The following is a 16,498-nucleotide window of genomic DNA, read 5'->3' as shown; positions in this document are numbered from 1 at the left end:
TGCTTGAGTGACGTAACGCGTAGATACGCCAGAGGGAGGAGCTTCCTACGATCGACGGCTTGACGTCACATCCGGCGTGGACGCCATCTTGGTGCTCCAAGTCCTGTATACAGTACACCCTTGGAGAGGTGTAAAGGCCTGCTTACTATCAGATTCGTGTAAGTAGGCTCTTGGTTGTTTTTTACTCTAATAAAAGGTTTTACACTATGTAAGTCTCTCTTGCCTCACTGGTGACCGTACTGGAGAGCCTTTATCGGAGAGACACCACGGGCAGTGCTGAGGTACTATTCCATACTAAGACCTACCGGGAGGAGTGAGTGACACCACTATTACCAACAGGATCCATCGATCAGCAGGATCATTACAAACAGCATTACAAGCTCTTTGGTCCCTGGGGGCCTGAGCAGGAAGGTGAGGGGGCACCCCAGCCTTAGAGGATTGGCACAGTGTGGCTCACACCTGCATGAAGTTTGTGTGATCCATCAAGGACACCATTCACCTTATGTTTATCCATTAAGGACATTATCCACGTCTTTGCTCACCTTCATGCATGTCACCTTTTTAGCTGTCTATTTCACTCTTTTATATATATATGTCAGCCATTCCTTATATATATATGTCAGCTATTTTACTATATGGTTCATCTAATTTTGTTCATTTAGCGCCGTATTAATTGGTTTTATATTGAGTTGTTGTCTTTGGTGCTGTGGCTGTGGCACTACTAATACAGGCTGCTTTCATCATCTAATTACTTACATCTACATTTTGGCGCAGGAGGTTATCCTTTCTATTTTATAACAATGCTTCCCATGTGTTCTTCATGGTCCACTCACTCCTTCTCTGCTGTTAATATGTAGGCAGGTATGGTCTGCTCTCTCCATTGTAGGTGGTGCTCACCCGAAGTGGTAATGCAGCTCGAGAGGAAATCAAGAGAAACTCTAAGGTTTCCTTGGTCCCCTGGAGCAGCGTTCTGGTTGGCTTTGCTGCAACCAGTTAACCTCGGGGGCCATTTTGGTTCAAGCAGAGTCTTTTTAAGTCTCTGTCTCCAGGTATTGTTCCGAAGTGGCCAGTGTAGGGGCAGCACTAGTGGTAGGGAGAGGTTCTGGAGGAGTAGGGCCTACATCTACTCTTCCACAAGCTCCTTCTTGGGTTGGACCGGCACGCCACCACACTCCATCTCCCTTGGCAGGCAGCACTCTCTTCAGCTTGGGCCTGCTGCCGCTGACTCTCCGCCGCATTGACTGCGAGCTCTTGGACGGGTGTTCTCCCCTCCGGGCTGTTGTACTGTTCTACAAGTTCTTGTTCTACATTGGTTTCTGCATCCTGGGCCTCAGTGTCATTACTGCTGCCGCACCCACATGCTGGTAATACCCACATCAATCAAGGATACTTACAAGCTCCACTTACATGCCCAACATGAGCATGAAGAGGCTTAAGGCAGAGTAGGGTCCACTGGGACCATCAACCCCACCAAGGCCCAAGGACCATCAACCCCAATGAGGTTCTTACAGTGGTCCTCTGTTCCGGTATGTCTTTCGTAGGTGGTAATCCTTTGATGTTCTGTCAATCAATTCATTATTGATCCATTGCATGAGGTCTGTTAGGTATTTTTTTTTACCATCCTATGTCCCTACTTGGGCGATTTCCACTCACGTCCTATCAGGAGAACATACGGCCTACGTATAATAAGGTAGCACAAGGTGTCATCCTAACAAAGATGACTAAAATTGGCCAGAGATCTTCATTCTTACCTGTATAGCCTGTGGCACATTCACACTCATACTGGTCCATCTGGTTGAGGCAGGTGCCGTTATTTTGGCACGGGGTGGACGCACACTCGTTAATGTCTATTTCACAGTGGTGTCCCTGGAAACCCGGTACACAAAAACACATGTACTTGCTCGACTTATCCACACAGATGGCTTCATTCTGACAAGGGTTCGATGCACATTTGTTTATAATGGTTTCGCAGTGCTGTCCGGTGTAGCCTGTTGGGCATACGCAGGTGTAACCATCCACGGCTTCCACACATTGACCATTGTAGTCACAAGGGTTTGGAGCACACGGTGACACCTTCTCTTGGCACTTCAGGCCACCGTATCCATTTTGGCATTTACACGTGAATGCCTCTCCATCATCTGAGCATTGAGAGTTTGGGAATGGACAGGGGTTATTGTCACAGTTGTTAGTGGTGCAGTTAGATCCAGACTGGCAGAGGCACTGGTATTCCGGGTATCCAAGGTTAGCTTGACACGTGTGGGTTTTAGGGCATTCGAACTCTGTACATGCATCATATAAGACTTCACAGTGTGGACCAGTGAAAACCTGAGGCTGTGTGGGACATTCACAGGTAAAACCGCTGGGGGTGTCTTGACAAGTCCCTCCATTCAGGCAGGAAGTAGACAAACAGTTCTGTGCCTTTCCTAGAGGTCAAAGAGAGAACATGGCTGTTAGTGGACTATGGTGCCATGCAAACAAAAAGTATTACAAAGATGTGTAGGGGAGCTGAACCCAAGTGGAAAAGTCACACTCAATTACTAGCCCAAGGAAGGCAATGCTCTGTTAAGTGGGGTATCCCTAAGGATCCCCTAAAAAAGTCTAGTGTCATAACTCTACTTGAACCTTAGAAGAACAAGATAGACCTGTTTGGAACTTAGAAGAAGGGGTTAGACTTGGATGAACCTTGAAAGAAGGGGACAGACCTGCATGGACCTTGAAAGAAGGGGACAGACCTGCATGGACCTTGAAAGAAGGGGACAGACCTGCATGGACATTGAAAGAAGGGGACAGACCTGCATGGACCTTGAAAGAAGGGGACAGACCTGCATGGACCTTGAAAGAAGGGGACAGACCTGCATGGACCTTGAAAGAAGGGGACAGACCTGCATAGACCTTGAAAGAAGAGGACAGACCTGCATGGACCTTGAAAGAAGAGGACAAACCTGCATGGACATTGAAAAAAGGGGACAGACCTGCATGGACCTTGAAAGAAGGGGACATACCTGCATGGACCTTGAAAGAAGGGGACAGACCTGCATGGACCTTGAAAGAAGGGGACAGACCTGCATGGACCTTGAAAGAAGGGGACAGACCTGCATGGACCTTGAAAGAAGGGGACAGACCTGCATGGACCTTGAAAGAAGGGGACAGACCTGCATGGACCTTGAAAGAAGGGGACAGACCTGCATGGACCTTGAAAGAAGGGGACATACCTACATGGACCTTGAAAGAAGGGGACAGACCTGCATGGACCTTGAAAGAAGGGGACATACCTGCATGGACCTTGAAAGAAGGGGACAGACCTGCATGGACCTTGAAAGAAGGGGACAGACCTGCATGGACCTTGAAAGAAGGGGACAGACCTGCATGGACCTTGAAAGAAGGGGACAGACCTGCATGGACCTTGAAAGAAGGGGACATACCTACATGGACCTTGAAAGAAGGGGACAGACCTGCATGGACCTTGAAAGAAGGGGACATACCTGCATGGACCTTGAAAGAAGGGGACAGACCTGCATGGACCTTGAAAGAAGGGGACAGACCTGCATGGACCTTGAAAGAAGGGGACAGACCTGCATGGACCTTGAAAGAAGGGGACAGACCTGCATGGACCTTGAAAGAAGGGGACAGACCTGCATGGACCTTGAAAGAAGGGGACAGACCTGCATGGACCTTGAAAGAAGGGGACAGACCTGCATGGACCTTGAAAGAAGGGGACAGACCTGCATGGACCTTGAAAGAAGGGGACAGACCTGCATGGACCTTGAAAGAAGGGGACAGACCTGCATGGACCTTGAAAGAAGGGGACAGACCTGCATGGACCTTGAAAGAAGGGGACAGACCTGCATGGACCTTGAAAGAAGGGGAGAGACCTGCATGGACCTTGAAAGAAGGGGACAGACCTGCATGGACCTTGAAAGAAGAGGACAAACCTGCATGGACATTGAAAGAAGGGGACAGACCTGCATGGACCTTGAAAGAAGGGGACAGACCTGCATGGACCTTGAAAGAAGGGGACAGACCTGCATGGACCTTGAAAGAAGGGGACAGACCTGCATGGAACTTAAAAGAAGGTAGTAGACCTGCTAGGAGTTTTAAAAAGTCTAGTGTCAGAAGTTAGTGCAAGTTTACAGGTCAATGACCAAAAGTCAGAAGATAAAATTTTTGGTGGGCTCATATCTCCCTCTTCATGAAGGCTTGGAAGCTGAGGGAAATAGATGCCTATACTGGACTCACATTGACTATGATGGTGGTGGGGTCACCTGCTGACACATTGGCTTTATCTTCCAATGGTTGATCAATATTACTAAACATCTACTGGACTTGTCCAAGAAGAAGTTGGGGGTGGAGTGCTGGACCATGGTGCCATGCAAACAAAAAATATTACAAAGATGTGTAGGGGAGCTGAACCCAAGTGGAAAAGTCACACTCAATTACTAGCTCAAGGAAAGCAATGCTCTGTTAAGTGGGGTATCCTGAAGGATCCCCTAAAAAAGTCTAGTGTCATAAGTCAGTGCAAGTTAACAGGTCAATGACAAAAAGTCAGAAGATAAAACCATTGCATTTTGGTGGGCTCATAACTTGCTCTTCATGAAGGCTTGGAAGCTGAGGGAAAAAGATGCTTATACTGGACACACATTGACTATGATGGTGGTGGGGTCACCTGCTGACACATTGGCTTTATCTTCCAACGGTTGATCAATATTAATAAAAATCTACTGGACTTGTCCAAGAAGAAGTCGGGGGTGCAGTGCTGGACATGGATTTTCACAGGACATGAACAGGCAGACAAAATCTCAATCTGAAAAACTTCCAGACATGCATATACGGTTTACTCTTTTTGATTATTTGATTTTTTCCTTTACACGACAGCCAGCTTACGGGGTTCTAGGAGGTAATTCTGCCGCCTCGTGAATGTTTTTTTTTTTTTTGCTATCCCCTGGGAAGTTATTTTATCCCAATGGAGATTTTACACTGAACTCTCTTTTTTTACAGGTATATCTGCTTCAGCTTTAGAAGGGGTAGACCTGCTAGAACCTTAGAAAAAGGGTGTATACCTACTTGAACCTTAGCAGAAGGAGGTATTCCTGCTTAGACCTTAAAAGAAGGGAGTATACCTGCTTGGCCTTTCAAAAAAGGGGGGTAGACCCGCTTTTACTTTAGAAGAAAGTGATATACCTGCCTGGACCTTGGAAGGAGGGGGTGGGCCTGCTTGGACTATAGAAGAATGGGATAGACCTGCTTGGACCTTAGAAGAAGGGGTTAGATTTGTATGGACCTTGAAAGAAGGGGACAGACCTGCTTTTAATTTAGAAGTAGGTAGTAGACCTGCTAGGAGCAGGGGCGGACTGACCATTTGGAAACTCGGGCACTGCCCGAGGGCCCGGAGTCAGTAGGGGGCCCCATGAGATGCCCTGGTACCTTTTTCATAGGCTTTTTTGAGTTTGGCCAAGGACACAGGGGCCCCATGATCCCCTATTGCCCGAGGGCCCCATGAGTTATCAGTCCGCCCCTGGCTAGGAGTTTAGAATTAATGGACATACCTGTCAGGACATTAGAAGAATGGGACATACCTGCTTGGACTTTAGAAGGAAGTATACCTGCTAGGACTTTAGATGAAGGAAGTATACCTGCTAGGACTTTAGAAGAAGTGGGTGTACCTCTGTGGACCTTAGAAGTAGAGGATATACCTGCTAGGACCTTAGATGAAGAGGGTATGCCAGCTAGGACCCCAGGAGAAAAGGGCATACGTGCTTAGACTTTAGAAGAGGGGGGTGTACCTTCTTGGACATTAAAGGGAGGGGTTAGACTTGCTTGGGCCTTGTAAGACGGGGGTGGACCTGCTTGTACCTTTGAAGAAGGGGATGTACCTACTTGGACACTAGAAGAATGGGACATACCTGCTTGGACTTTAGAAGAAGGAAGTATACCTACTTGGACCTTAGATGAAGGGGGTATACTTAGTAGGACCTTAGAAGAAGGGAGTATACCTGCTAGGATCCTTGAAGGAGACGTTTACCTGCTAGAACTTTAGAAGAGGGGGTGCACCTGCTTGGACCTTAGAGGGAGGGGGTAGACTTGCTTTGACCTTAGAAGAAGGAAATATACCTGCTTGAGCCTTAAAAGAAGAGGATATACTATACCTGGTTGAACTTTAGAAAAAGGGGTATATCTGGATCTTAGAAGAAAGGAGTATACCTGCTAGGACTATAGAAGAAGGGGGTATACCTATTTGGGCCTTAGAAGAAGGGGGTATACCTACTTGGACCTTAGAAGAAAGGGGTATACCTACTTGGACCTTAGAAGAAGAGGGTAGACCTGCTTGGAACGTAGAAAAAGGGGGTAGACCTGCTTGTACCTTACACAAAGGTGGCATACCTGCCTGAACCTTGAAAGAAGGGGATGGGCCTGCTTAGACCTTAAAAGAAGGGGACAGACCTGCTTGGAACTTAGAAGAAGGAAGTATACCTGCTAAGACCTTAGATGAAGGAAGAATACTTGGTTGGACCTCAAAAGAAGAGAACATACCTTCTTGGACTTTAGAATAGGGGAGTATACCTGCTAGGATCTTAGAAAAAAAAAAGAAGTATACTTCAAAGCAGGGGCGGACTGACCATTTGGGCCCGGGGTCAGTATGGGGCCCCATGAGATGCCGCTGGTACCTTTTTCATAGGCTTTTTTGAGTTTGGGCAAGGACACAGGGGCCCCACGATCCCCTATTTCCCAGTAGCCCCATGAGTTGTCAGTCCGCCCCTGCTTCATACTAGAAGAAGTGGGTGTACCTGCTTGGACCTTCTAAGAAGACGATATACCTGCTTGAAATTTAGATAGAGGGAATATACCTGCTAGGACATTAGATGATGAAGGTATGCCAGCTAGAACCTTTGAAAAAGAGGGCATGCTTGGACTTTAGAAGAAGGGGTATATCTGCTAGGACTTTAGAAGAGGGGGGTGCACCTGCTTGGACCTTAGAGGAAGGGATATACCTGCTTGGACCTTAGGAGAAGCGGATATACCTGCTTGGACCTTAGGAGAAGGGGATATACCTGCTTGGACCTTAGGAGAAGGGGATATACCTGCTTGGACCTTAGGGGAAGGGGATATACCTGCTTGGACCTTAGGAGAAGGGGTTATACCTGCCTGGACCTTAGAGGAAGGGGATATACCTGCTTGGACCTTAGGAGAAGGGGATATACCTACTTGAACCTTAGGAGAAGGGGATATACCTGCTTGGACCTTAGGAAAAGGGGATATACCTGCTTGGACCTTAAGAGAAGGGGATATACCTGCTTGGACCTTAGGAGAAGGGGATATACCTGCTTGGACCTTAGGAGAAGGGGATATACCTGCTTGAACCTTAGGAGAAGGGGATATACCTGCTTGGACCTTAGGAGAAGGGGATATACCTGCTTGGACCTTAGGAGAAGGGGATATACATGCTTGGACCTTAGGAAAAGGGGATATACCTGCTTGGACCTTAGGAGAAGGGGATATACCTGCTTGGACCTTAGGAGAAGGGGATATACCTGCTTGGACCTTAGGAGAAGGGGATATACCTGCTTGAACCTTAGGAGAAGGGGATATACCTGCTTGGACCTTAGGAGAAGGGGATATACCTGCTTGAACCTTAGGAGAAGGGGATATACATGCTTGGACCTTAGGAGAAGGAGATATACCTGCTTGGACCTTAGAAGAATGGCGTAGACCTGCTTGGACCTTAAATGAAGGCAGTGGACACCTTGAAAGCTTGTCCTGATAATATAAAACTGTTAAAAAAAAAAAAAGTATCCCAGACAGTACTCAGCTGAGATAAAAAGAAACCAATGTGAATGTGAGCCTCATCGTGGGGTCAAACCCTCCACAAATCACACAGAGTTCTTTTGAACCTTAGACGACCACTGGTCACACCGAAACTGACTGAGGCTTTTATGTGATTTAATGTTGTATAGGCTTTCACTTGGAAGTGCTTTACGTCTCTCCTCCTGGACTAGTCCGATGTTCTTTATAGAAACTGTTCAGAAACTGTTTATGTTTGAATGAGGCACAATGGCACCCCGGAGAATACAAAATATAGGAGGAGCACACGGGACCTTTGATCTCCTATTTACAGTAAATATATCCAATTACTGCGCAGAGAGAAGCAGATAGCATGCGGCACACACCAAAAAAATGAGCAAAATGTACACTTGAAATTGAGACAATACTCCTTTAGACATTGTTTGTGCTTACCAAGGCAACCGAGGTTGGCATCTAGTCGGGGTGTCGTAGAACGTCTTTCGAGAGGGGCCTACATAAATTTGAGCAAGATCTTGTTTGTTTTTTTTTACTATGGGATTGCTTATTGCAGTCAGGTGCAGTTTCGTCAGACTGTCCATGTGCATGTGTCAATGGCCAGTAACACAATTGTTTCCTTTTTTTTCCCCAGATAGGAAAGGAATTCCTTTGTGCCCCCTCATTTGTATGATCTCAGCAGTGTCATCAAAAGACTGCAGGAGTCTAGTCATTGATGGAGGTCACATAATAGGAGTGAATTCCCACCATCTCCGGGCTTTGTTTCCAAGGACGGCCTGTGTGCTCTCTCGGCACTAATTGCTACACATTCCCAGAGACCGCGGCTAAATGAAGTTACAATTCCTAGAAAAGGGCCGAAAGGGTTTCTACTTCAGGATATTGGTACAGCTAGCAGAGAGACCTTCTACTGATTTGTTAGAATAATTATTTCTGTGGACCTCGTACTTCGAGTGGCTGTAGCCATATTAGTGCACTTGCAACAACTCAGTGGAGTCCTGTTCACTTTTTTCATTAGCGCTGTCTAAGTAGGTATATCCCCTTCTTCTAAGGTCCAAGCAGGTATACCTTTTCCCTCTAAGGTCCAAGTAGGTGTACCCCACTTCTTTTAAGGTCTCAGCAGGTCTACCCCTTCTTCTAAGGTCCAAGCAGGTATACCTTTTTCCTCTAAGGTCCAAGTAGGTGTACCCCACTTCTAAGGTCTCAGCAAGTCTACCCCTTCTTCTAAGGTCCAAGCAGGTATACCTTTTTCCTCTAAGGTCCAAGTAGGTGTACCCCACTTCTTCTAAGGTCTCAGCAGGTTTACCCCTTCTTCTAAGGTCCAAGCAGGTATACCCCTTTCTTCTAAGGTCCAAGCAGGTATACCTTTTTCCTTTAAGGTCTAAGCAGGTGTACCCCACTTCTTCTAAGGTCTCAGCAAGTCTACCCCTTCTTCTAAGCTCCAAGCAGGTATACCTTTTTCCTCTAAGGTCCACATAGGTGTACCCCTTCTTCTAAGGTCTCAGCAAGTCTACTCCTTCTAAGGTCCAAGCAGGTATACCTTTTTCCTCTAAGGTCCAAGTAGGTGTACCCCACTTCTTCTAAGGTCTCAGCAGGTCTACCCCTTTTTCTAAGGTCCAAGCAGGTATACCCCTTATTCTTAGGTCCAGGCAGGTATACCTTTTTCCTCTAAGGTCCAAGTAGGTGTACCCCGCTTCTTCTAAGGTCTCAGCAGGTCTACCCCTTTTTCTAAGGTCCAAGCAGGTATACCCCTTCTTCTACGGTCCAGGCAGGTATACCTGTTTCCTCTAAGGTCCAAGTAGGTGTACCCCACTTCTTCTAAGGTCTCAGCAAGTCTACCCCTTCTTCTAAGGTCCAAGCAGGTATACGCTTTTCCTCTAAGGTCCAAGTAGGTGTACCCCACTTTTTCTAAGGTCTCAGCAAGTCTACACCTTCTTCTAAGGTCCAAGCAGGTATACGCTTTTCCTCTAAGGTCCAAGTAGGTTTACCCAGGGGTGGACTGACCATTTGGAAACTCGGGCACTGCCCGAGGGCCCGGGGTCAGTAGGGGGTCCCATGAGATGCCCCTGGTACCTTTTTCATAGGCTTTTTTGAGTTTGGGCAAGGACACAGGGGCCCCATGATCCACAATTGCCCGGGGGCCCCATGAGTTGTCAGTCTGCCCCTGGGTGTACCCCACTTCTTCTAAGGTCCAAGCAGGTATACCCCTTTCTTCTTAGGTCCAAGCAAGTATACCTGTTTCCTCGAAGGTCCAAGTAGGTGTACCCCACTTTTTCTAAGGTCTCAGCAAGTCTACCCCTTCTTCTAAGGTCCAAGCAGGTATACCTTTTTCCTCTAAGGTCCAAGTAGGTGTACCCAGGGCGGACTGACCATTTGGAAACCCGGGCACCGCCCAAGGGCCCGGGGTCAGTAGGGGGGCCCCATGAGATGCCCCTGGTAGCTTTTTCATAGGCTTTTTTGAGTTTGGGCAAGGACACAGGGGCCCCATGATCCCCTATTGCCCGGCGGCCCCATGAGTTGTCAGTCCGCCCCTGGGTGTACCCAACTTCTTCTAAGGTCCAAGCAGGTATACCCCTTTCTTCTTAGGTCCAAGCAAGTATATCTTCTTCCTCGAAAATCCTTCTTCAAGAGTTTCAAACAGGTCTAGCTCCTTTTTCTAAGGTCCAAGCAGGTTCACCCTCTTCTTCTAAGGTCCAAGTAGGTGTACCTCTTCTATTAAAAAAAAAATAAAAAATTACAAAAGTAAAAAAGTATATATATTGAAACATATTTTGAAATATATTGAATACGGCCAAAATTGTAGTATTTCAAAAATATATGTCAATATATTTGGGAAGAATATTTTAAAAATATATTTTTCTTCTTCCATGTGGGTACACCGCTGGTTACAGCAGGGCCGATTTTACTGCCCTTTCAGCGGCCTTGGCCATGTCTGCGCCCCCTGGGCAGCTGCCTAGTTTGCCTAGTGGTAGCACGGGCCCTGCTCCCTTCTCCTAAGGTCCAAACAGGTATACTACCTTCTTCTAAGGTCCAAGCAGATATTCCCCCTTCCATTAAGGCCCAGATACCTTGGAAGATGGGTAAAAACCTAGTCTTGAAAATTTTAGTGCAAATAAAGTATCACAGACAGTACTCAACTGTGTTGTTTCAAGTGCATACACACAGCTAATATCTGGACCAAAATCACATGGCTATTACACGTATGTAAACCCTCATATTGAATCCCGATGACTTTTCCATAACTTGTTGTGAATCAAGGACACCTCCTAGCAAAGTCTGTCGATCATTTGTGTTGACTGGACAAACAAATGCTATGGAGCAACCTTTTCCCAACCAAGGTTCCTTGAGCAATGAGTGAATCATTCGTTGCGATGGGAATAAAATCATTCAAACAAAGTTGATCGATGATGTTTTTTTACATGTAGATCGATTGCAAGTGATTCACAGGGTGGAAAAAAAAAGCCTTTGCCCCTGTACTCCACAAACAGAGAGGAGGTTGCAAACACGAGAATAATACCTCGTCTATTACAGGGGATTGGGTTTAGCATTTTTCTTGACAGGATCACTTCAAGTCAGTGGAGTTGAACCCTGGGCCACTGAGATGACTACTAATTGGTACAATTACATTCTCTGACTTCCCATCCAAAACCAAACAATTGGCATATAATGTGCTCTAAGTACATGCAGATTTTGCCATAACAGTTCTTTCCAGACAACTGAGCACCATTACGACAGAGCTGGAATCTTGCCCAAGCAAACGGACATCACAGCTGAATACCTGCTCTTCAAAACATCACCCAACACTTTCCTGCTGGACGTTGACGCATCACTAAAGTTCTGGGCTGCTGGTTTTTGGCACGGAGAGTCATGGCCTACCATAAGGCCCCATTATATGCATATGAACTCTAACCCTTACACTTAATCTGGTCATACATGGCTTCAGTTTGGTGGTGGGAAGGCTAAGGGTTCCTCCCAGTGGCATACATGGCTCCAATTTTGTCCAATTCCTGCTGAATTGTGACAGGGGCATGGTGGGAAGGTTAAGGTTTTCTCCCGGTGGCAGAGGAGAGATATATAGTGAGCGGGGAGAGAGGATATAGTGAATGCAGGGTCCAGGGAGAGGGGATATAGTGAATGCAGGGTCCGGGGAGAGCGGATATAGTGAATGCGGGGTCCGGGGAGAGCGGATATAGTGAATGCAGGGTCCGGGGAGAGCGGATATAGTGAATGCAGGGTCCGGGGAGAGCGGATATAGTGAATGCAGGGTCTGGGGAGAGCGGATATAGTGAATGCAGGGTCCGGGGAGAGCGGATATAGTGAATGCGGGGTCCGGGGAGAGCGGATATAGTGAATGCAGGGTCCGGGGAGAGCGGATATAGTGAATGCGGGGTCCGGGGAGAGCGGATATAGTGAATGCAGGGTACGGGGAGAGCGGATATAGTGAATGCGGGGTCCGGGGAGAGCGGATATAGTGAATGCAGGGTCCGGGGAGAGGGGATATAGTGAATGCGGGGTCCGGGGAGAGGGGATATAGTGAATGCGGGGTCCGGGGAGAGGGGATATAGTGAATGCGGGGTCCGGGGAGAGCGGATATAGTGAATGCGGGGTCCGGGGAGAGCGGATATAGTGAATGCGGGGTCCGGGGAGAGCGGATATAGTGAATGCGGGGTCCGGGGAGAGCGGATATAGTGAATGCAGGGTCCGGGGAGAGGAGATATAGTGAATGCAGGGTCCGGGGAGAGGAGATATAGTGAATGCAGGGTCCGGGGAAAGCGGATATAGTGAATGCGGGGTCCGGGGAGAGCGGATATAGTGAATGCGGGGTCCGGGGAGAGCGGATATAGTGAATGCGGGGTCCGGGGAGAGCGGATATAGTGAATGCGGGGTCCGGGGAGAGCGGATATAGTGAATGCGGGGTCCGGGGAGAGCGGATATAGTGAATGCAGGGTCCGGGGAGAGGAGATATAGTGAATGCAGGGTCCGGGGAGAGCGGATATAGTGAATGCGGGGTCCGGGGAGAGCGGATATAGTGAATGCGGGGTCCGGGGAGAGCGGATATAGTGAATGCGGGGTCCGGGGAGAGCGGATATAGTGAATGCCGGGTCCGGGGAGAGGGGATATAGTGAATGCGGGGTCCGGGGAGAGCGGATATAGTGAATGCGGGGTCCGGGGAGAGCGGATATAGTGAATGCAGGGTCCGGGGAGAGGAGATATAGTGAATGCGGGGTCCGGGGAGAGGGGATATAGTGAATGCGGGGTCCGGGGAGAGGGGATATAGTGAATGCGGGGTCCGGGGAGAGCGGATATAGTGAATGCAGGGTCCGGGGAGAGCGGATATAGTGAATGCGGGGTCCGGGGAGAGCGGATATAGTGAATGCGGGGTCCGGGGAGAGCGGATATAGTGAATGCGGGGTCCGGGGAGAGCGGATATAGTGAATGCGGGGTCCGGGGAGACCGAATATAGTGAATGCGGGCTCCGGGGAGACCGAATATAGTGAATGCGGGGTCCGGGGAGACCGAATATAGTGAATGCGGGGTCCGGGGAGACCGGATATAGTGAATGCGGGGTCCGGGGAGACCGGATATAGTGAATGCGGGGTCCAGGGAGAGCATATATAGTGAATGCGGGGTCCGGGGAGAGCGGATATAGTGAATGCGGGGTCCGGGGAGGGCGGATATAGTGAATGCGGGGTCCGGGGAGGGCGGATATAGTGAATGCGGGGTCCGGGGAGAGCGGATATAGTGAATGCGGGGTCCGGGGAGGGCGGATATAGTGAATGCGGGGTCCGGGGAGAGCGGATATAGTGAATGTGGGGTCCGGGGAGAGCGGATATAGTGAATGCGAGGTCCGGGGAGACCAGATATAGTGAATGCGGGGTCCGGGGAGAGGGGATATAGTGAATGCGGGGTCCGGGGAGAGCGGATATAGTGAATGCGGGGTCCGGGGAGAGCGGATATAGTGAATGCGGGGTCCGGGGAGAGCGGATATAGTGAATGCGGGGTCCGGGGAGAGCGGATATAGTGAATGCGGGGTCCGGGGAGGGCGGATATAGTGAATGCGGGGTCCGGGGAGAGCGGATATAGTGAATGCGGGGTCCGGGGAGGGCGGATATAGTGAATGCGGGGTCCGGGGAGAGCGGATATAGTGAATGCGGGGTCCGGGGAGGGCGGATATAGTGAATGCGGGGTCCGGGGAGAGCGGATATAGTAAATGCGGGGTCCGGGGAGACCAGATATAGTGAATGCGAGGTCCGGGGAGACCAGATATAGTGAATGCGGGGTCCGGGGAGAGCGGATATAGTGAATGCGAGGTCCGGGGAGACCAGATATAGTGAATGCGGGGTCCGGGGAGAGGGGATATAGTGAATGCGGGGTCCGGGGAGAGCGGATATAGTGAATGCGGGGTCCGGGGAGAGCGGATATAGTGAATGCGGGGTCCGGGGAGAGCGGATATAGTGAATGCAGGGTCCGGGGAGAGCGGATATAGTGAATGCAGGGTCCGGGGAGAGCGGATATAGTGAATGCAGGGTCCGGGGAGAGCGGATATAGTGAATGCGGGGTCCGGGGAGAGCGGATATAGTGAATGCGGGGTCCGGGGTTTAGTAACACTTTAACTCTGAGTTCTGCGTTATAATACAGGATTTATATAGCGGCTACAGTCTGCACAGCATAAGGGCAGCCAATACAGGAGGAATCAGAGGGCCCTGCTTATCAGAGCTTACAATGTAGGATAAAAATTTGCAGCAGAAATATCACAAATGTGCTCTGTCAACCCCGTACCTTGTCTAATACATTTACTTCCTTGAATCGTCAGCCCCCTCTAGTGGCCGTAGTGCAGTATTTTGCAATCTTTAGGGAGATACCACATTATGGCCACTAGAGGGAGCTGGCCATCATAGGAAATATATAGATGACTTATTTCAGGTACTTATATCGCGCCATCAATTTACGCCGCGCTTTACATATATATTGTACATTCTCATCAGTCCCCGCCCCCGAGGAGCGTACAATCTAAGGTCCCTAATTCACATTCATACATACACATACTAGGGCCAATTTAGACAGGAGCAAATTCACCTACCAGCATGTCTTTGGAGTGAAGGAGGAAACCGGAGTACCACCGCCACAGGCACAGGGAGAACATGCAAGCTCCAGGCAGGTGGTGCCGCAGTTGGGATTCGAACTGAAGACCCCAGTACTGACCACTAATGGGGAGTATTTATGACGGCCGAGGTAATTCTGAGACATTCACACAACATTTTTTTCACAGTAAATGGACCCTTTAGATCCCGGGTGTCAAACTGGCGGCCCTCCAGCTGTTGTCAAACTACAAGTCCCATGAGGCATTGCAAGATTGGCAGTTACAAGCGCGACTCCCGAAGGCAGAGGCATGATGGGACTTGTAGTTTGGCAACAGCTGGAGGGCCGCCGGTTTGACACCCCTAAATAACCAAATTTTCTGGTCTTCATACTTTTTAACCGGACAGCTCGTTTCGTCTTGTCCAATAAACCTCATCGCTTTTTTATAAAAACACGAGCGCGGTTCCACGCCATTGCGCTAAATCCCAAAAAAAGTTAGCCAACCCCCCAAAAAAATGCCAAGAAGGTCGCGGCGTACGCCGAAGAAACGTAAAAAGGTCAGTTGGGGGCTGTTTTGCAGAGAAAGGGAAAGGGATTGTAAGGTGAGCTCAGCCGACCTGATCCGCTGTCACGTTCGATTACCTCGCTGCGGTCACCATGCTGTGTAATCCGAGGCGCGAATTAAAACGCTGATCCCATATACTGGCAGAGACGGAACACAACATCGAGTTCCAGGGGAAAAAAACTCACAAGGCCAACCCGCCTGCAAGAAGCTGCTTGTGTAGACCCTCCTGCCCCCACTGGGTCTGAGCACCACAATCTGGCGCCACCGCCGTTCAGGGAACACTTTGCGTTTTCTCAATGAATGCAAAGTACAGGCGTACCCAGGGGCGGACTGACAACTCATGGGGCCCCCGGGCAATAGGGGATCATGGGGCCCCCGGGCAATAGGGGACCATGGGGCCCCCAGGCAATAGGGGATCATGGGGCCCCCGTGTCCTTGCACAAACTCAAAAAAGCCTATGAAAAAGGTACCAGGGGCATTTCATGGGGCCCCCTACTGACCCCGGGCCCTCGGGCAGTGCCCGAGTTTCCAAATGGTCAGTCCGCCCCTGGGCGTACCTCGGTTTACGAACGCCGCGGTTAACGAAATTTTCGGTTTACCAATGAAAATCCATTGAAAATAATGCCTCGGTTTACAAATTTTTTTTTTTAATACAAACGGATTAATTGGTTTTCATTGCATTTTTTTTTTTTAATCATGTCCCTGTACAGTATTTCTGCCTTTAAAGTGCACTTTATAAAGAGTTTTGAACAGCAAAAACTTTTTTTTTACTTTTTTCTGACTTCCGGAACGGATTAATTGGTTTTCAATGTAATTACGAATTAATTTTTAATCATGTCCCTGTACAGTATTTGTGCCTTTAAAGTGCACTTTATAAAGAGTTCCGAACAGATAAAACTTTTTTTTTAACTTTTTTATGACCTCCGGAACGGATTAATTGTTTTTTTAATGCATTTACAATTTTTTTTTTTTAATGATGTCCCTGTACAGTATTTATGCCTTTAAAGTGCACTTTATAAAGAGTTTTGAACAGATAAAACTTTTTTTTTTAACTTTTTTATGACC

The 16,498-nt window shown here is 48.5% G+C and overlaps 1 protein-coding gene across 1 annotated transcript in view; it reads right to left on the bottom strand.

Moving 5' to 3' along the window:
* LOC149458701 (protein crumbs homolog 2-like) overlaps nt 1–5,748 on the bottom strand; it is a 112,218-nt gene extending 106,470 nt beyond the window's left edge. Inside the window, exons 1-2 of the mRNA XM_089681830.1 lie at nt 5,574–5,748; nt 1,752–2,423 (exon numbers count right to left, since the gene is read on the bottom strand). Coding sequence (XP_089537956.1) covers nt 1,752–2,423; nt 5,574–5,748 — 847 coding nt within the window. The remainder of the gene's footprint in view (nt 1–1,751; nt 2,424–5,573) is intronic.
* Nucleotides 5,749–16,498: the final 10,750 nt, after the last annotated feature.

Source organism: Staurois parvus, unplaced genomic scaffold, assembly GCF_062004578.1.
Source record: "Staurois parvus isolate SC_StPar_1 unplaced genomic scaffold, SC_StPar_1.0 ptg000281l, whole genome shotgun sequence".
Taxonomy (NCBI): Eukaryota; Metazoa; Chordata; class Amphibia; order Anura; family Ranidae; genus Staurois; species Staurois parvus.
This window is presented reverse-complemented; position numbering and strand designations above follow the sequence as displayed.